This window comes from Sturnira hondurensis, unplaced genomic scaffold (assembly GCF_014824575.4).
Source record: "Sturnira hondurensis isolate 20B ecotype Veracruz unplaced genomic scaffold, ASM1482457v3 Scaffold0008782, whole genome shotgun sequence".
In the NCBI taxonomy this organism is placed as follows: domain Eukaryota; kingdom Metazoa; phylum Chordata; class Mammalia; order Chiroptera; family Phyllostomidae; genus Sturnira; species Sturnira hondurensis.
In genome coordinates, this window is record NW_028081413.1 from 4473405 (window position 1) to 4495000 (window position 21596).

Sequence of the window (21596 nt, forward strand, 5' to 3'; positions counted from 1 at the left end):
AGGAGCGTTATCCTATGCTGGTACTTTAATTCTGTCCAAAGCATTTGGTCTTAATGATCTAATTCTCCATTTCACTGATAATACCAACCTGGTCATATCGTCCCTTGGCTTAGCAGAGACTTTCACTCTGATCGTGCTCTGCAAAAGTTCAATTTAAATCAAATAAAGCTGATACATAATTTTTTAAAAAAACGCTAGCAAATGATCCTATCTTTTCCAAGTTGGTGACTATAGCTTAGAATTCCAGAGATGTGGCCACTTACGCCAGCCATCAAACAGCCCTAGGTCATCATCAGGGCACTTTCCTCCTGTTTCCTCCCGCCAGTCCAAAACACACGGCTCCGTTTATTTAATTTTTTTAATGGAGACAAAATAAAGGAAACTCATTTTTATATCACAAAATTTCACACATTTGCAGAGTCCATTGAAGACAGTTGATGAAGACCTCTCAATGATGTCTCATTACTTGGGGCATACCATATTTTAAAACTAAATTATTTACTTCTATTCCACATAAATGTGCTCTCGCTTTTATTGCTGTAAATTATTTACATCTAAAATGTTGAATCATGAACTGAGGTTACTGATGGTACAGAAATGAAACCCGCAGCATTCTAAGCTTCCTGCATCATTATCTTTCCTTGCTTCTCTGCCTAGGTCTTTGTTTCATAGCTGTGTCCTAAAGTCACACTCGGGAAAGCTGAGGTGGCTGCTTTCTCACACCTTTGGTGTCAGTGAATATGACTTGTGGCAGGAAGGGTGTGGGTAGCCTGGTTATGTCGAAAAAAAATAGAAGACACAAAAAGAAAGAGAAAGAACAATGACAATTTATAGTTTCTTTGCTACTGCGCTTTTTTGGTGTCTTATTAGTAAATGACCAATTTACTTTAGCTACTTACACAAATGTCTATGTGTAACATTTTCATAATGGAGTAAAAAAAGTTTTGTGCCTATTCAATTTACTAAATGTGTGCTTTCTTTCTCACAAAATGATGTACTTTACTGAGGGTAAGTGCTGTAAACAGTACCAAATCATCAAAACAGCACAAAAATAGCACTTTCACTCCCATGGAAACCCAGTAATTTTGATTCAGTGTGAAGTAAAATAATTCCTATTGATCAGTCTAAGAGACATCTATGCAAGTGTATTTACATTATACAAAACTGCTACTACCTCAATGCAAAGATAAAAATCGGTTCTCTATAAACTTCCCAGCCTATTTTATTTTGCATAGTAAAAGCAATTACCAATTTAAAATTTTGGAAAAATTTTAAAATAAAAATGTCTAGAAAACAAAGCTTATAAGAATAGTAATTCTACTGGCAATAGGCACCATAATGGAACTACAAAATTATAATCTAGTCAGTGAATGCAATTTATAGACATACATCATTATCTTTATCAATTGAAATCATGTACTACATTAAATTCTACTGGCAATAACACAGTGAAAAAAGGAAAGTGAATGATGGCAAAAATGTAAGGAAAATACTCCAAACAGAATTTATAATGCTCCATAAGCAGAAACACTTAGACTTTGTCTATAATAATACCTATTATTGATGTATGGCAGTGACCATGGGGCAAAACTTGTAAATAACCTCACAAGCCATTTTCTTCTCCAGCAATACAGCAATCTAGTTTCCCGTAAGCATCTCAACTATTACTGAAAAATAGCCTCCTGGCATTTACAAAGCAGTTGACTTCATACTTTAGTCCATGCATATGTAATTAGATAGTTATATATAAAATCAATATGCAATCCTTCAAAAGACATTATGCTTTTAAAACCTTAACTTTAAATTGATTTTTAACTATTTTATGTGCTTGAAAATTAACATGTAATTCTGCCCTACACACTCTCAAATGGTGTTAGTTGTTACATGAATGTGGTAAACTTTATGGCTATAGCAACTTCAGGCTGGCATTCCTACACCTCCTGACACTACCATGGATTTTACACTGAAGGTAGAAGTATAGTTTTACTTTGATGTAATAAAAAGGTTAGCTTATCACAACGTTGTGATTTTATTAGGTTAAGTTGCGGGGAACAGACTTGGAGAATAAACACACCAAAGGCTGTAACATAGATAGAGACTATTCTTATAAGGAGCCTCTGTTAAGAGACTATTTTTAAAGGTTATCCTTTATGAACAAAAATGAGTGATTTTTTAACAAAATGTTTACTGACTCTAAGCCTTTATGAAACACGGTGAAATAATAAACACCCATCCACATGGCACACGCACACGTGACTAGCAAGGGCTTCCAGGAAAGCGTCCTGACTGGTCGCCAAGTCACAACTGGTCACAGTGCTGCCCACACCAACAAAACCTATACCAGGAAGGGCATGTGCTATTCAAGAAATGTGAGACTCATGGGCTCAAATATACATGTACATTTTTAAGTTACTCCTTAAGTAGCATTTTTAGCTAAGGATTATAATGAAATTCTTCGTGTGGCCACAATACTACTAAATGTATTGATGAATAATGACCTGTGTCATGAAGTCATTACTATCCACTCAAATCCTGTATTAAGAAGTAAGCATTAACTCTTTAGTAATCTCAAAGTCTTTAATGAATGACTGGCCATGTTTTTATTGCCTTAAGTTCAGTCCTTAGGGGCCCTGGCCAGGTAGCTCTGTTGGTTGGGGCATCATCCCATTGTGCCAAGGTTGTGGGCAATGTGATCTCTGGTCAGGGCACATACAAGAAGCCACCAATGAGTGCATAAGTAAGTGGAACAACAAGTCAATGGTTCTCTCACTCTCATTCTCTCTCAAATCAGTAATAAAAAACTCAGTCCAGAGGCAAAAAATTAGGTTGGTTTCTCTAAAAATGTTTATTAGGGACCTCAATGACAACTCAGATTGTAATCAGCATTTAAGTAAGAAGGGTCTACTTGCCCTTTAAAATGTGATGGTCTTTGGCGACATTTTAATCACATCATCCTTCAACTTCAGGCAAAATTTATTCTAGCAAACTCAACTGAATTTGGCTCATTTTAAATAGAAAATTTGTTCTATTTTTAAAAATGTTCATTGGAATGGTTAGATACATTCCAAGACAGTATGTTACCTGCCTAATGACTCTGTACCTTCAAACTCATTGAACGCCAGGCAGTTTGAAATAAGCATGTGAGTATGTAGCTGCTGAACTGACATCTTCCCGTGGCCTATCTGGTTTTTCTTAAGCTGTAGGAAAGAATGGTCTGCAGTGACCCTCCAGCTGACTGAATGTAAAATAGAAGAGTATGAAATGTGTTATGTGAAGCAGAACTTTATGTCACGTTAAAGCTAGACACATCTCCTCCAGTGACACCAAGCTCGTCAATTGTGCACCTAAAATTTTATGGGAAAGGATACTGTTTGATGCAGTCCACCAGCGGTCCATAACAGCAGTCGTTCACAATGCACTGCAGACAGATCAAAGGAGGGGTCTGAGGTGTGGTGACTACAGAAACGACTACAGTTAAACAGTATCCTAAAAGCTGTATCTGAAATTTTTTTCCTTAATTTTTAAAAAAAAGCTATCAAAAGGCTTTTCAGATTTAATCACAGAAAACAAAAAGTGCGTGGTTTTTATGCACTATAAAAGCAAGCTATTAAAAAGTGAAATGCTCTTCTCGCAAACATCGCATTGCCATTTATGGAGCACCCTGACCTCAGTGATAGTTTATGATGACAGTAATTAAATGAGGTTTAAAATCCTTTACTCGGCTAGGCAGATAACAGCATCGCCACTGAAAATAGACAGCTGTGATTAATACCTGATAGACCTGATTTGCTAGAACTCCATCTGGAATCTGAGAAGGGTCCCGTAGCATACTATTTATTACAGACTTGGAGGCTGCAGAAGAAAAGAGATGAACCATTAGCAGACAGTCAACATACTTTTAATGCAACATGAGAAGGGACATACACCTATAGACGTACAAATCATGACAGTGGAAACACAACTGATAGTCATCACTTCCTTTTTACGAATATACGAAAAGCTTTTAATTAGACCTTTTTGCCAAGTTTGTGAGCTATGTTGCCAGATTTGAAGATGACCTAATATTTCCAACGTAAATAAACAAATACTGATCTAGCATACATCTATTTGCAGATAAATTAGCTTTGGAAAAGCCCATTTGCGGGGAAAAACACAACAAAGACAGTCAGAAAAAATATTTACGTTTTACAGGTAAGTATTTTATCGCCATGTGTATATGAAGGGCTTACTGAAGGCAGGTCAGATTCAAAGACTTCAACAATGTCAATAAAAATAACTTTCAGCCAAGAAAGCATCTCTGAATTCTAGACCTTTATAAAATAATTCTCATCAAGTGCTAAACAATGCATGTCCATTTCAAACAAATATAGGTAAAAATGACTGACAATTGAGTGAAACTTAAGAAAATATACAGGTCCTGCACAAATAACACCCCTTTTTTATTACATAATATTTTATTTCAAAATCATAAGCATATAATTCGGTAACATAATGATATCAGACTCAAGCACACCATATGACATATGTTTTTTAGATTTTATATGTTTATTTTTAGAGGGAAAGGAAGCGAGAAAGAGAGGGAAAAGAAACATCAATGTGTGGTTACCCCTCGTGTGCCCCCCACTGGGGGCCTTGCCAGCAACCCAGGCATGTGCCCTGACTGGGAATCTAACCAGTGATGACCCTTCGGGTCACAGCACTCAATCAACGGAGTCACACCAACCAGGGCACCCTATCATGTTTTAGGTGAAATGTTCAAATTACTGTCGATCTCATGTAAGACATTCACATACCCTACCAGCCACACTCATGCAAGCCTTACTTCTGCCAGACCCTGTATATACTCATATACATATACATTTATATATTTGGAATTTTTGTTCCAAACTAGGTATCATTAAATCCAAGGTAAATTAAATTGACTTTGCCCCAGGGAACTGTTACAGAATAAGAGGCTACAGGAGGCTTCTAATGAGGGATGCTGTATCAGGTCACATTCTTTGAAAACTGAGGAAGGAGATGCTGGCCTTGCTGTTGACTGCCGGCACATGAATCCCAGGGTGGGCAAAACTTCCTCTCCTCAGTAACAGAGGCATGCAAGTTTCTAGACCAGCAATTTTCAACTGGTGTGCCACAAAGATTTTTAAAACATTCAGTACCTGACTATTTAGTTAGGGGCACTGACCTCTTTTCCCTTAGGTTCTCAAATAAAAAAAATGACAACATCCACCACAACAATAGCTGTCCAGTGTGAATGAATCGAAATGATATGCTTTTTTTGGTCAGACTGGCAATATATATATATTTTTGGTGCATCACAGAATTTTAATAATTAGTTTATGTGTGCCATGGGATGACAGAGGTTGAAAATCGCTGCTGTGGACTGAAGCTATGTCAGGTGTTGCCTAGGAACCAATTCATTCAAGTCCTCCAATTGAATAATTCCCAGATAGTTAGCATAATAGCTTAAGGTCTGGTCCATACAAAGACAATAAAAATGCATATTTAAAAATTACCTAGTTAATAGAATAAATACAGACCATAGATTTACATTGTTGAAGTTCTGAGATGATTTTTGGCTTACCCCCTTTTTAAAAAAAATTGTTATGTTCTTTATCAAGTTCAGTACTGTAAGAACACTGACAGATAAGATAAAAGTTAGTAAATACTGTGAAAAGATATAAAGAAATTATATCTTTTTCACTTTAGTAGAGTCCACAAAGAAATAATGAAGTGCAAGTATTTTAATTATTTCCTATTTTTAGTCACATACCTGCATGCTTATTGTAACATTTACATACAGCCATTTGTAAATGCGTTTGAACTGCCAGCGGAGAGGCCGTCTTTGGAGCCCTAAGTGGCCATCACACCTGAGAAAGCCCGTTCAGCCTTATGGATACAAACAGCTCTATGACCTGGGCAACCCTACGGAACTTTTCAGATTCAGTGTCTTCTTCTGTAGAAAGTGATAATACTATTTGAATTTACTGTGTTACAGGTTTCTTGTGTGATTCTATCAAGCAAATACCTTCAGCAGCTATTTTGTTACTTATTTTGTTAAAGCTGCAGTAATATTGAGAACCAAATCAGGCTTAGGCATTTACTTCATACAAACGTAAGTTGGACGCAGTCATTTCTGAGGGACATTACCATGGATGAACGGTACAAACACTGGGAATATGAAACAGCAGGTCATCGTATTGAAAAAGAATAAATTACTGCCACAATAGTGTTCAATAGATAATGATGTACCTGGTAAGCTCACTCAGGTTTCCTAACTTAATTGTAAGGCCTGGTGAATCAGAGGGAGCAGGAAAGTGCTCCTGCGTTTCATGAGCTTCTCTGAGGGGAACTGCTCTCTCTGGTTTGCCATTCAGTCATCAGACGGTCATGGCAGACACGTTCGTTTAGATTACCCATGGTGCCCCCGATGTTTCAAGGAAATGAGAGCACCTTCTCCAGATGCACTGGTCATTGCTAAGATGTTACACTGCTAACTTTCATACCCTTGTGAGGGTAAAACTATTCATCTCTAAATGGCCAGAGAGCATAATCAAAAGCATTATCCTATGGAAAATTACAGGCCTCAAAACCAACAACATGCAAATGCATTGCCAAAGTCATAAAACAAACACTGTTCTTTAAAAGAGAAGAGGAACAATACTCTAAGACATAGAAACTTAGGTCATTTATTTTATGAGGGAAGAAAGGGAACTATTAAAAAAAAGAAACACAATGACCTAATTTTCCTCACAATATAAACTTTAGAATAGTGTGCTTATCAGAATTAAGAATCATAGCCAATACACTTTTTAGAAAATAGCTTGAATGTATTGAGTAGCACACTACACAAATCAAAGGAAACTTGAAAGAGGAAGTCAGTCATTTTAAGTTGAATGGTAAAAACTATATATTGAGTCCACATTTGTGCAAAAAGCATGCCTACATCTCAGATGAAGCCAGAGGGTGCAAACTTACTTTTTGCACACATATTCTGAAGCTTCAGAACTGCCAAGTGGGTGAATAACAGCATCGACCAGATAAGGGAAGGCAACTGGACAATGCTGGGAGGGCTGGAGATGACAGGCCCCAAGAAAGCCCGTGACTTTCGTGGAAGATGTCCCTAGGCCAGCTACTACCTCTGTCCAATTCTCACCTGTATTTTGGCGCCATTCATGGACAGAAGGCTTGTTCCCTCTAACTTCTGCCAGAGGCATTCATTCTGTAAATTTTATAGTTTACTGACCAGTGCTTCAACTGCTGGGAGTTCAACTTTCTACCGAGCATGTACAAAGCAGGGAGAAGCATGAGTGACTTGGAGCTAGATGCATAAAAACAGGAGAGAGCTGGTACCTGTTAAAGCTACAGAGGACAGGCAGCAAGCAATGCCTGGACTAAGATGTAATGCCTAAGAAAAGAGTATGATATTTTTACTGTGAAATATTTCTGACAAAAAGAAGTCAGAAGACTAATCTAATAAACATCTGCCCAATCACCAATCTGATTTAATTTCTGGATCTGTAAATGAACTTTAAATATTCTAATAATAAGTTGTATAATATCTTTAAATGTATCAGTCTTGCTAGAGGTTGGTTAATTATAATCTTCAAGAAAGCAAATTTTGGTTTAGTTGATTCCCCCTAAATTAAATTACATTTAATTTGCTTTTATGATCATTATTTCTTGCTTTCTACATTGAATTTGCTACATTATCCTTTTGCTAACTTACTATTTTTATTAAACAAAATTTCAATCTTTTCTTTTAACATACAATTTTTAAGGTTATAATTTTCCCTCTAAATTCTGCTTTAGCTACATGCCACAAGTTTTGTTGTCATTATAAATATTTTACAGTTTCATGATACCATCATTTATCCACAAATTATTTAAAACCTTATTTCGACATTTTATGTTTCTAATTTGATTACATCATGTTCAAATTACGTAATGTTTATATTAATTTCAGGAAATTTGTCTTCCTCTGTGCTTTAATATATAATCAATTTTCATAAATGTCTATGTCTTAAAAAATACTGAAGTTCCTATTTTTGAGGTACAGAGTTCAGATATGTCAAGTAGGTCAAGAATTTTAATTGTATTATTTGAATCTATATTCTTATTTTTTCCAAATTAGATATGAAAAAATAATCTATTATTATTGTGTGTCAGTCTCTCCTAATAATTCTGCCAATGTTTGCTTTCTATGTTAGGAGGCTATATTGTTAGTTATATAAATTCATTGTTTTACATATACTTGAAAATTATGCCTTTTGGTGTTAAGTCATGACCTTTCTTATCTTTTTTACTTTTGGTCTGACTTGAATGTTATCTATAGGTAATGCTGCTGTTCCACTTTTCTTTCAGATAGTATCTGCCTGATATATCTTCATCTTTGTCATTTCTTTACTTTGAACTTTATTGTGTTATAAAGTCACAATATGGCTCTTGTAAGTAGCATATAGCTAGATTTTTTCAAATCAACTTAGAAAAACCTATGCTTTTTAAAAACAGGTTAATCTACTTGTAACAGACACATTCAGACTTATGTCTACCCTCTTATTTTCTATGTTTTGCTAACTATTCTCTTCCCTCCTTTCTTTGCCCTTTACTACTTTCAAGTTGGTTAAGATATTTAATTCCCCCTTTCTCTTTTTATTCACTTGGAAATAATACAGTTTACACCTACTTCTTTAGTAGTCCTCTCCACAAAATTTGTAAATAGTATTTAATCTAATTATATCTCCTTTGTAATTTTGAGTATAAGAAATTTAGAATGGACTCATTCCAATCACGAAGCACCCCTCCTTAATCAGCCTACATGTTACTGTATCTATTCTTTTTGTCCAACCAACTTGTCCATAGACACAGTTTCCCAGTTAATGTCATGATCGTTCATTTTGTGTCAACTTAACTGGGCCACAGAAGGCCTAGACATTTGGTCAAACACTACTCCGCATGGGTCTGTAAGACTGTTTCTGGATGAAATGAATCGTTGAATCAGAGGATTGAATAAAGCAGACTGCTGGGTCTACTGTGGGTGAGCCTCACCTAATCAGTTGAAGGCCTGACTAGAAAAAAAGATTGAATGATAAAGAATCCTTTCTGCCTGATGGCCTTCAAGCTGGGACCCTGGCAATTTCCTGCTTTGAAACTCAAACTAACATATTGGCTCATTTTGGTTCTCAAGCCAGCAGACCTTTGGACTCGACTACACCATTTGGCTTTTGTGGGTCTCTTGCTTGTCAACTAAGCCTTGGGAATTATCTGCCTCTGTAATCATGAGAGCCAATTTCTTCAGATCAATCTCTCCCACCTCCTCTCTCTCTACACACAGACAGACACACAGATACATACACTGGTTCTGTTTCTCTGAAGAACCTTGACCAGTTTCTTTGTACTTTTTTAAAAAATCAATGCTTAGATTTATCACCATGTTTGCCAATTTCCTTTTTCAGTATTGCTTCTTAAATTTCACTTTCAGATTCAAGATCTAAACATTGGATATTGTTACTGACACACCTCATTTATTAGTTCTTTCAGCTTGGGCCATAATTCTTTTACTGAGCAGTATAACCTCAAACCTCTTAGTCTTGCCTTGCCTGAAAATATCTATCCTTTGTTCTCACACTTGAATGATAATATAGCTGGGTATAGAACAGTGGGCTATTAGTCATTTTACTTCAATGCTTTAAAGGTATGATTCCATTGTCTCTTTGACATCTGTTATTGATAAGAACTCTACTGTCAGTCTGACAGTAATCCCTATATAAGTTATTTGTCTTTTATATCTAGTTGCCTTTTGATTTTCCTTTGATATCCAACAGTTTTGTCACCGTGCACCTACATGTGGCTCTTTTTATTGACCCTGTATAGAGTTAGCTATATCTCACGAACCTAACTATAAATGACTTAAACAAGTTTTAAAAATGTTGCGTCATTACAACATTGGCCTCCATTCTGTACTTCTGGAACTCTTACACTAGACATATTTTAGGAGGTCTTATTCCATCTCCTCTGCCTACTACTCCTATAAAGTGTTTATATTTCCACTCTCCACATCTTTTGTGTTATAGTAATGGTGTTTTCCTTAGATCCATCCTAAAGTTCATTAATTTTTGTTCTAATTTCTTCCTTCTAATCTTTTTCCAATCTAATACTTCACTCATCTAATGAACTTTTAACTTCAAAAATAATTATTCATTTCCTAAATTTTATTTTTGTTTTTTCCAAAACTATCTGCTCTTTTTGAATCCTATTTTCTATTTTCATTTTTCTAGGTATAGTTTTTATTTATTCAATCAGCTTACATATTTTATTTTATACATTTTTTATAGTTTATAAATATCTATAGGTTTCATTTATAGTGTCTTTATTTTCTCATCTTAAGTCCATGGTATTCTTTCTTTCTGTCTATCTATCTGTCTGTCTATCTATCTATCATCTTCCTTACGATAGTGGTTTCCTCACTCTCACTGGTTTGTAAATTTTTACTGGGAGCTAATTTTCAGCAAGAATTATTTGACCTGCACTTTGGAAATAACTATGACACAATAGTTTCATGTTTACTTTTGCAGAGCCAGTTTCATTGTTAATTTCTTGGCTTGGGCTTCCTGCAGTAAACATGAATGTGAATTGGGACCAAAACCCACAAATGTACTCACCTACTTCTAATTTCTCTTTCCTCTCCTAATAAAACACAACTCAAGACCACATAGAGCAAACAAGCTTCCTTGCCATTTTTCCAGTCAAGTAGAATTTTCCCAATCCCATTTCTATGGTTTGAGCTATAATATGGAGACTCAACTCCAACTTCTGGCTGTACCACTTTCCCTCTGGGGAGCTCAAAACTCTGGCTCCAGACCCTCATGTCCATACCTAAAGCTAACATTTCCTACAAGCCTACACAGTGTGAGCCCCTGTTTATCATTTTGAATATTATACATTTCCTCTCCATTCCTTCCACTTAAAAATTAATTTTTTTTGTTTTAACTTGGGTATTTTAAAAGATTTTTGTTTTTATTGTTTATTTTGTCTATAGTCTCTATATCTTTGTGATAAAAATATGGACCACTAACAAAAGCTTTTTGCCCATGTTACTGAAATTATTGTAAACCCTTTGGAAGAAACTGAAGGGAAAGCTTGCTTCTTTTTATGTTTGCTAATTGTTAATTTTTCAAACTTAAAGTTATATAAATATATAAAGAATAGTTTTTTCCAGGAAATTGGATCCCCAAGCAACAGAGAGAGGAGCAGATGGGTCCATTTAGGGCTGGGAGTGGAATAACCTAAATCATTCCTAAAGACTGCTCACTGCACAACGGCTGGCTAGGCTGGGCAGAGGGAAAATGGTCACTGGTGCCTAAAAAATAAACTGTTACCCTGACTCCGTCAAAGATTGCCGTCATGTCATAGGTCAAAACTCATCATCATGCTTAGGAAACAAAGATTGTTTCTGTGGGTGTGAGAATCAGTTCCATTGGATTCTTGAATATAATTCCATACTTTTGGGGGGGAAGGGGTTTCAAACAATGATTTAATCACTTGCATATTATCTAGGAATTTGGGCTGAGCTCCTTGTGTGGCCTGAACTGGAGTGGATTATCTTTGTGGTAGAGGATTCTTTTTCATGATGATTCACTCCTATGCCTGGCAAAGCTGTACTTGCTGCAAACTCAGCTGGAACTGTGGACGAGGGGCCTTGGTTCCCTCATGAGTCTGTCTAAGGTTGACCTGTGGGCTTAAGGATGGCTTCCACTTTTCCTGGAAATGATGGGTGAGTCCCAGGAGCAGCATCTCAAGAGAACCAGAAAAAGTATATAACTTCTTATGACCTAGCCTCAGTTGTAATATGACAAGACCATAATTTTTATTTATACCTTTTCAAAAGAGAAAGAAGCAGGAAGATACAGACAGCCTAAAAGGAAAGAGACGGAAAACCATATTTCATGCAAATAGAAAGGGAAAAAAAGCCGGGGTAGAAACACTTGTATCTGACAAAACAGACTTTAAAACAAAGGATGAAGCGAGAGACAAAGAGGGATACAACACAATGCTGAAGGGATCAGTCCAGCAGAGGGTATAACTCTGGTAAATATTTATGCACCCAACAAAGAAGCACCTAAATATGTAAAGCAAATTTTGATGAATATAAAGGGAGAGACTGACAGTGATACAGTCATAGTAGAGGATTTTAACACCCCAATGACATCAATGCATATATCTTCCAGATGGAAAACCAACAAGAAAACAGTGGCCTTAAGTGAAATACTAGATCAGACTAATTTCACCCCAATGTAGCAGAATATACATTCTTATCAAATGCACATGGAACATTTTCTAGGTTACACCAAATGTTACACAAAACAAGTCTCAACAAATTTAAGAAGATTGAATTCATATTATGTACCTTCTCTGACCATAAAGGTAAAAAAACTAGAAATCAACAACAAGAAGAAAACTGAAAAATATGCAAAGACATGAAGGCTAAATGACATGTTATTAAGCAATGAATGAGTTAACAGTGAGATCAAGGAAGACATCAAAAGATAACTTGCCCTGGCTGGTATGGCTCTGTTGGCTAGAGTGTTGTCCCATAGACTGAAAGGCTGTGGGTTCAATTCCTGGTCAGAGCACACACTCAGATTGCCGGTTTGATCCCTAGTCAGGAACAAGAAGGCAACTGATTGATGTTTATCTCTCACATCAATGTTTCTCCCTCTCTTTTTCTGTCTTCCCCTCCCTCCCTCTTCTCTGAAGGCCATGATAAAATGTCCTTGAGTGAGGGTTAAAAATAATAATAATAAAATTAATTAAATAAGAAATAAAATTAAATAATAATAAAATAAATTGAAAAATAAAAAAGTTACATTAAAACACATAAAAATGAGAACTACCCAAAGTTTATGGAATACAGCAAAAGTAGTCCTGAGGGAAATCCATGGCATTACAGGCCTATCTCAAGAAACAAAAAAAATTAAAAAAAACTTTACATTTAAAGGAACTAGAAAAAGAACAAATAAAGCCCAAAGTGAGTGGAAGAAAGAAAGCAATAAAAACCAGAGTAGAAATAAACAAAATAAAGTCTAAAAAAATACAAAATGTCAGTGAAATCATGAGCTGGTTCTTTGAAAAGATAAACAAGATAAACAAACCTTTAACCAGACTCATCAAGAACAACAACAACAAAAAAGATAGAGAGAGAGAGAACCCAAATAAATAAAATTAGAAATGAAAGAAGAGAAGTAACAACTGATATCAAAGAAATACAAAGGATTGTAAGAAAATATTGCAAGCAACTATATGCCAACAAATTGGAAAATCTGGATTAAATGGATAAATCCCTAGAAACATTCCAACTTCCAAAACTGAGTGAGAAAGAATCAGAGAATCTGAAAAGGCAGATTACAATGAGTAAAACAAGCAGTCATCAAAAACTCCCCAAAACCAAAAGTCCTAGACCAGATGGCTTCACAGGAAAATTTTACCAAACATTCAAAGAAGAAATAATACCTATCCTTCTTAAACTACTTAAAAAAAATTCAAGAGGAGGGAAGACCCCTAAGCTCATTTTACCACACCAACATTATCCTGATCCCTAAAACAGATAAAGACATTAAAAATAAAGAAAACTATAGGCCAATATCCCTGATGATCATAAATGCTAAAATCCTAACAAAATATTAACAAACCGAATACAGCAATGCATCAAAAATATCATACACCATGATCCAGTGACATTTACTCTGGGAATGCAAGGTTGGTAAAATATCTGTAAATCAATAAATGTGATGCACCACATAAACCAAATGAAGGATAAAAACCACATGATCATGTCAACAGATGCAGAAAAAACACGTGATAAAACCCAGCACCCATTCATGATAAAAAATCTCAGCTAAGCAGGGATAGAAGGAATATACCTCAATGGAATAAATGCCATATATGACAAATTCACAGCCAACATCATAGTCAATGGCCAAAAACTACAAGCATTTCTCTTAAGATCCAAGAAAAGGACATCCATTTCACCACTCTTTTTAAAAAAATATATTTTATTTATTTATTTTTTAGAGAGAGGGGACGAGAAGGAGAAAGAGTGAGAGGGAAACATCAATGTGTGGTTGCCTCTCATGAGTCCCCTGCTGGGACCTGGCCTGCAACCCAGGCATGTGCTCTGACTGGGAATCGAACCTCGATCCTTTGCTTCACAGGCCTGCACTCAATCCACTGAGCTACACCAGCCAGGGCCATTTTCACCACTCTTACTCAACATAGTACTAGATGTCCTAGTCACAGTAATCAGAAGAAATAAAAGGCATCAAAACTGGAAAGGAAGAAGTAAAACTATTATTATTTGCAGATGGCATAATACTATACATAGAGAACCCTAAACACTCCATTAGAAAACTACTAGAATTGATAAATGAATTCAGTAAAGTGGAAGAATACAAAATAGATATCCAGAAATCAGTTGCATTTTTATATACCAATAATCTGAACTAGCAGAAAAGGAAGCTAAGGAAAAAAATCCCATTTACAATTGCATCAAAAAACTTCCTTGGAATAAATTTAATCATGGATGTAAAAGACCTGTACTCAGAAAATTATAAGACACTGAAGGAAGAAATTGATGAAGACACAAATAAGTGGAAGCACATTCTGTGTTCATGGAAGGAAGAATTAACATCATTAAAACATCCATACTAATCCAAAGCAATTTATAGATTCATTGCATTGCCTACCAAGATCAATGACATATTTCACAGAACCAGAACAAATATTCTCAAAAGTTATATGAAACCCCAAAAGACAATGGATAGCCACAACAATCTTGAAAAAAAGAATAAAGTTGGAGGAGTCACACTACCTAATATCACACTATATTATAAGGCCACAGTAATCTCAACAGCCTGGTAATTGGATAAGAGCAGGAGTATATATTAGTAGAACAGAACAGAGAGTCCAGAAATAAGCCCATGCCTTTATGGATTTACAATATAAATATATTTCCTTTGTCAAATAATATTCACAAACAATATTATCTAATAATATTACTGACAAACAATATTGTCAAAATAATATTTGACAAACCAAGAACATAGAATAAGGTAAAATAGTCTATTAAATAAATGTTATTGGGAAATTGGACAGATGTGTAAAAAAAGGGAAACTAGACTATCTCCTTACACCATGCAGAACAATAAACTGAAAATGGAATAAAGGCTAAAATGTTATACTCAAATCCATAAAAATCCTGGATGAAAACATAGATAGTAAAATCTCGGATAGTTCTTGTAGCAACACTTTTTCTGATATATCTCTTCAGACATGGGAGATAAAAGAAAAATAAACAAATGGGACCACATCAAACTAAAAATGTTTTGCCCAGCAATGGAAACCACCAACGAAATGAAAAGACAACCCACTGAATGGGAAAACATATTCATAATGATATATCTTATAAAGGATTAATATCCCAAATTTATAGAGAACTTAAAGAACTCAACACCAAGAAAACAATCCAATTTAAAAATGGGCAAAGGACATGTGTAAACTCTTTTCCAAAGATAATATAAGGATGTCCAATAGATATGAAAAGATGCTGAACATCACTAAACATCAGAAAAATGCAAATTAAAGCCACAATGAGATATAACCTCACAGATGTCAGAATGGCTACCATCAATAAATCAACAAACAAGTGTTAGTGAGGACGTGGAGAAACGGGAACCATTGTGTACTGCTGGTGGGAATGTAGATTTGTGCAATCACTATGGAAAGCAGCATGGAGTTTTATCAAAAAATTAAAATCAAACAGTCTTATGATCCAGCAATTCCACTCCTGGGTATATATATGATGAAACCCAAAACACTAATTTGAAAGAGTATATGCACCCTTATGTTCAATGAAGTAGAATTTACAATAGCCAATATTTGGAAGTAGACCATCAAGTAGATAAGTGGATAAAAGCTGTGGTACATCGATACAATGAAATACTATGGCTTGTAAATAGTATTGTAAAAAAGAAGGAACTCAGGTTTTGCAACAGCATGGATGGGCCTGGAGAGTAGTATTATGTTAAGTGAAATAAGCCAGTCTGAGAAAGACAAGTACCATATGATTTCACTTATATGTGGAACCTAATGAACAAAATAAACTACTAAACAAAATAGTAACAGGCTCATAGATTCAGAAAACAGACTGAGAGCTGGCAGAGGGGAGGGAGCTGGGGGGGGGTGTTAAAAGAAAAAAGTAAAGGGATTAAGCAAAAACAACAACAACAAAATAACTCTTAGACACAGATAACAACATGCTGATTACCAGGGGTGGGGGAAGTAGGAGAGAGTAAAAGGGAGATAAATGATGATGGAGAGTCTTGTTTCGGTGGTAGACACACAATACAATATACTGATGATAGATGATAGAACTGTATACCTGAACATATATAATTCCATCAACAAATGTTACCCCAATAAATTTTTTAAAAACTAAAAGAGAAAAATGTAAAAATACTTTCTAAAAGGTGGGTGAACTCAGAAAGTTATGCAATATCATGCTTTGAAACAGAAGACCAACATGGAATAGTGGTATGGAGCACAGCATAGAATCACTCAGACTTGATTTGAGGACTGGCTCTTCCACCTACTGCCTATGTCGATTCAACAAGTTGATTAATATCTGTGGCCCTCAGTTCCTCACTTGTAAAAGAGCATTAACATTGGCACTGTGCAGGGTGGTTGTGAATATGAAATAAAACAGCACAGGAAAAGCACTTAACATGCCATTTCAGACTTGGGCTGTTGCTTTGGCCGGTGTTAGATCATGGTGTGGCCTGATTTCTGCCTCCCAACACTGCATTGTCAATAAGTAGCTCATTCATTAATTTCTATTGTCGAGAGCATTAAAAAAAGAAAAAAGCTTTGCAAGATATGTATATAGTCAGGGCCTGTCCTTACCAAGTATATATTTTGACAGCCTTGAAGAGACAGCCAGAAGAGCATCTGTTCAACAGGCAAAATTTGGTAATGCCAGATTATCCCTTCTCATACTCCTCCCCTGCCCCACTACTTTGTGGCACCCAGTACACAATCCATAACCAAAACTGTTCTCTGGGAAAAACCTGGTAGAGTCCTTTGCACATTTCTGTGTATTAGCTTCAGTGTTACCACAGCACGGGGAGGGGGTTGTATGGATGTCTTATCTATAATAAGAATGAAAAGGATTTTCTCCCCCTCCTATAGGAGCTGGCCTGTTAGAATCTTCTCTGGACAATTTCGATACTGCCAGGGGCTGACAAGAGCCTACTTTCTCTTGCACAGTTGAAACGATTCCTCCAGAATTCCAGGCAGCCAACTCGCTCTCCCATTGCACATGAGTGATTGCTAAAGCAGTTTCATCCCATTTGACTACATGAGTCAGAAATGTCTTCTAACATAGGGAATCCTACAGGAACATGTTATGTAGATTCTGCTCTCTGGCACATAATCGTGTAAGAAATATCTTGAACTACAGTCATTACATTAAAAAGTATTATGTAAAGACAAGAGGACGACATCTCTAAAGCATGAGTATCTACACTGATCACATTCTTTGTTTTCCTTTTTATTGAATTTGTTGCGGTGACACTGGTCAACAAAACTATACAGGTCCCAGGTGCACAATCCCACAATGCAGCACCTGTGCACTGTACCGTGTGTTCAATGCTCCAAGTCAAGTCTTTAATCAGACTTTTGACTCAGGCAACCTACAGCTTGAAAGTAACTATATACCATCAACCCTTATTCAACAAACATGCATTTGACACATATTTATTAAGCACCTGATTAATGCCAGAAACATACTTAATTCTACTTCTCCCACCCACCCACCCTCAACTCCATCCCCCAAATCTAAAATGTGCCTTTGGTTTAGGCCAAAACTTCAAAACCCAATTCGATTCTCACCTCCTCCAGTAAAATTTCCCCTTATTTTCCCAATCACTTGGCACTTGGTTAAATATTACTTTATCATCTGTGGATAGGAGATTGATCATGATGCTAAGACTTGAAACCATGACACATGAAAAAAAATCTGAAAACAGGCATATTTAGCACAGTATAGAAAAAAACATGTCGCAGCTGCTCAACGTTATCTTTCAGCAACTGAGGCTTTTATATGGAGGGCGAGACTCATCCTGTAGTCACCCAAGGAAATAAGAAATAATTTCTACAAGTCTATTTCTGGTTCTGAGGCTGTAAGGTTTCAGAATTCAACTCTGGCTTTTTGTCACCCTGGCTGGTGTAGCTCAGTGGATTGAGCACAGGCCTGCAAACCACGCGATTGCGGTTTGATTCCCAGTCAGGGCACATGCCTGGGTTGCAGGCCAGTTCCCAGCAGGGAACTCACGGGAGGCAACCATACATTGATATTTCTCTCTTTCTCTCTAAAGATAAATAAATAAAATCTTTAAAAAAAATAAAAAAAAAACACACAGAATTCAACTCTGGCTTTTTGTGACTCTGTGTTTGTTCAATATCAATGCTTTTTAACCTTGTTTTTTTTTTCTTTGTCCATTATGGCCTACCTAGCGAGACTCCCTAAACACTTTCTCTTCATTGCCCACCCCCTAAAATTTTAATGCCCAGGTACACTGTATATCTATTTATGAGATGTCACCCCCTTGGAGAATGCACGGTTCTCAGGGAGGACTAAGGAACGATCTGTATTAGGATATTTGGTAAGTTGTTTAAAAGCAGAAATATTTCTCTGTTACCACCTCAAATTTGCTCTGCATATAATAGCTACTCAATAAATTGTTGAATGAATTATTAATGAACTACTCAAATCCAAGGCTTGCCTACATTCCATACTATTATAGCAATTTTTAAATATTTTATTTATTTAGTTTTAGAAAAGGGAAGGGAAGGAGAAAGAGAGGGAGAGAAACATCAATGTGTGGTTGCCTCTCACACATCCCCTACTAAGGACTTGGCCCGCAACCCAGGCCTGTGTCCTGACTGGGAATTGAAGAGGCAACCCTTTGGTTCACGGGTTCAATACACTGAGCCACACCAGTCAGGGCTATTGTAACAATTTTTAGGTAGGCAAGTGGATTTGACTTAATTTGAGCTTTTCCCATTATAAATGAAGTGAGTTTTTCTTTATTATTTTCAGAAAATTTAAAGGCTATAGAACACAATGGATCTTTAGATATTGACAGCATCTGGTCCATGTCTCCTGAGCAGGAGGAGTGAGTGTGACCCGGGCACAGGCATGTGGGGTGACTTCAGTAGCATGCAAAACAATCTCTTCTTTAACCGCTACATATTATTTTAATAGTACTTTCCATTTATGACAAAAAATTGTAGTTTATCATTTAAGGCAGAATCATAAATGTCCTTCAAAATATAATTAAGTACGGACATTTTAAAAACTATCAAGTAAGTATTATATATTTATTATTAGTACATGTGATACTGTGAGAGTATAGCAAAAACTGTAAATGTACCCAAATTTCTAAAATTCCAGAAATTCTAGTTCAGCAGTTATATAAAGTCAGTTTAACATTCAGAAAGGTAGGGTTACTCAGTCTACCCTAAAACAAACTTCCACTTCTAAAAAGGAAACACAGCTAACATTTACTGGGCGCTTAACACATGTCAAGCACCACTGTAAACTCTTCACATGTGTCAGCTCACTGAATTCTCAGAGTGTACCTATAAGGTGGCTAGCCCTATCTTAAAACTAACAAAACTGAGTCATGAGGAGTTTACATAATTCGACGAAAGTCCCATTCTCAGCTAGTGGTGGAGCCAAGATATGAACTTAGCCAGTTGGACTCAATTATGGGACTATTCTTCCCTAGTACTATGCCCAGAGTATTCAGAGGTGATCTGAAATGTTCTATATTAATGTATCGCACTTATAAGAATTGAACTCAAGTTTTCCACTGGTATTCCTTCCTCTCTCCTAGATTTCCCTCCAATTCAGATATTAGCAGCTGAAGCTTCCAGACACTTTAGTGTTCCGTGTAGAACAGACAGAGGGCCCTATAATGAAGCTGAACTCTCGTCTGAGCTCACTGGGGCTCAGCATGTCACATGACATCGAGAGGTGAGTCACAGGTAAAGAGAAGACTCCAGCTCAAGGTCTGGGGATACAGTTAATGGCAATGAAGACCTGCCAAAATCTGCTGGGGTAACTAGGGAACCTGGCAGGATCCTGAGTGTCCTGTGATCTATAAAAAGAAAGAGAACTGGATGCTCCTGAAGGCGATACACAGTAGATGCTGGTAGAAACAAGTTTGTATTATTCAGTGAGACAGGGGTGAGTCTCTGCTTTCCACGCTGGTGACTTCAAGAAGCCTGTCTGATAATTCCCTCTGGTAGCTTGCTCATTTATATCTCCTGGTTTCCCTTTGCTGGCAAAGACCCATATCACATCATGGTGTCTGCCTCAGTGCATAATTAGAAGGCAGTTAATTCTAAGTCATTAAAAGTGTTGCCCAGGATTAGAAGGATCCATGGAAAGAGTACATGGGCACGAATCTGTGCACTTTTTGGCAGGCCCTCTTATCTAGTAGGAAAAGAACAAATTAAACTTTAGATTTCTTAATTTAGGAGAGGGGCAGATGGGGAAATAAATAAATTTTCAAGGTAAGTTAAACAACATGAAAATTCACATACTTTCAGTAAATTGTAAGAAACACTTTTCCTGGGAACTATGCCCATGTGACTAATTACAGCCAGGACAGCACTTTTGTTCAGAAATAACTTGTGTCTAATTCTCCTGAGAAAAACCTCAACAACTTTCAAGGAAAACATAGCTATTCAATTTCTGCCCATTATTCAACACACAGAGAGCTCTATCTTTCTTATACTTTTTTAATTACCAAAAAAAGGTCAAGATTCTATGTGTCAGACAACCTAAGCAATGAAGGCAAAGTACAGGTCAGTCTCATTGTAGTAAGGAAAGACAAATATCATAAAAATATCCTACCAGGTTTAGAATATTTTTTCAGAGGTCTTGAGATTCTCTGAGTTTCTGAGAAAGCCTTTATTTTGGTCCCTCAAGCAAATGAGCTATTTCATCTAAATGAACCAGTTGCGGTATAGCCTGATCTAAAAATAGCCGTACAATTAACAGTGTACTATATAATTAAAATCCGTACATCATTAAATTACGCAGACATTAACTTCACTATGAATTCTTTATGTAATCGGACAGTTAAAAGATACATTTCTTGAGTTGTAATTAATCTTTCAGCAAGTCTGCGGAGCACAATGGCAGCACAATTCTGTGCCAGAGTGTGAGAGTTTATAGAGAGTCATGCTGTAAGCTCTTGGGGCTTCTGGAAACAAAGTGTGTTAAGGGAGAAATGCAATTAGTCTCTGAAGGAAAGTTACCAGTGACATTCGTTCTGCAGGCACCACCCTTGAGCATCCCCAATGGCAGACCAGAGCTGCAGAGCCCTGAGAAGAAAGCGGAGGACATACATTTTGTACCCTTGGCGATTTTCTACAGTGGTCGTGGTCAACAGAACAAGTTGAAGAAAAGAGATGAGGAATACGTACCTTTAAGAACTGAAGAAATTACTTCTACAGTGCTGCCGCAATTA

General features: G+C 36.5%; 1 protein-coding gene across 3 annotated transcripts in view; it reads right to left on the reverse strand.

The window, feature by feature from the left end:
- The window catches only part of CDIN1 (CDAN1 interacting nuclease 1), a 218416-nt gene that overhangs the window by 118875 nt on the left and 77945 nt on the right, over nucleotides 1-21596 (reverse strand). For all 3 annotated transcript variants that reach the window (XM_037056120.1, XM_037056119.1, XM_037056121.1), the window contains exons 6-7: nucleotides 3773-3852; nucleotides 3369-3418 (exon numbers count right to left, since the gene is read on the reverse strand). In XM_037056120.1, the coding sequence (XP_036912015.1) occupies nucleotides 3369-3418; nucleotides 3773-3852 (130 nt within the window). The remainder of the gene's footprint in view (nucleotides 1-3368; nucleotides 3419-3772; nucleotides 3853-21596) is intronic.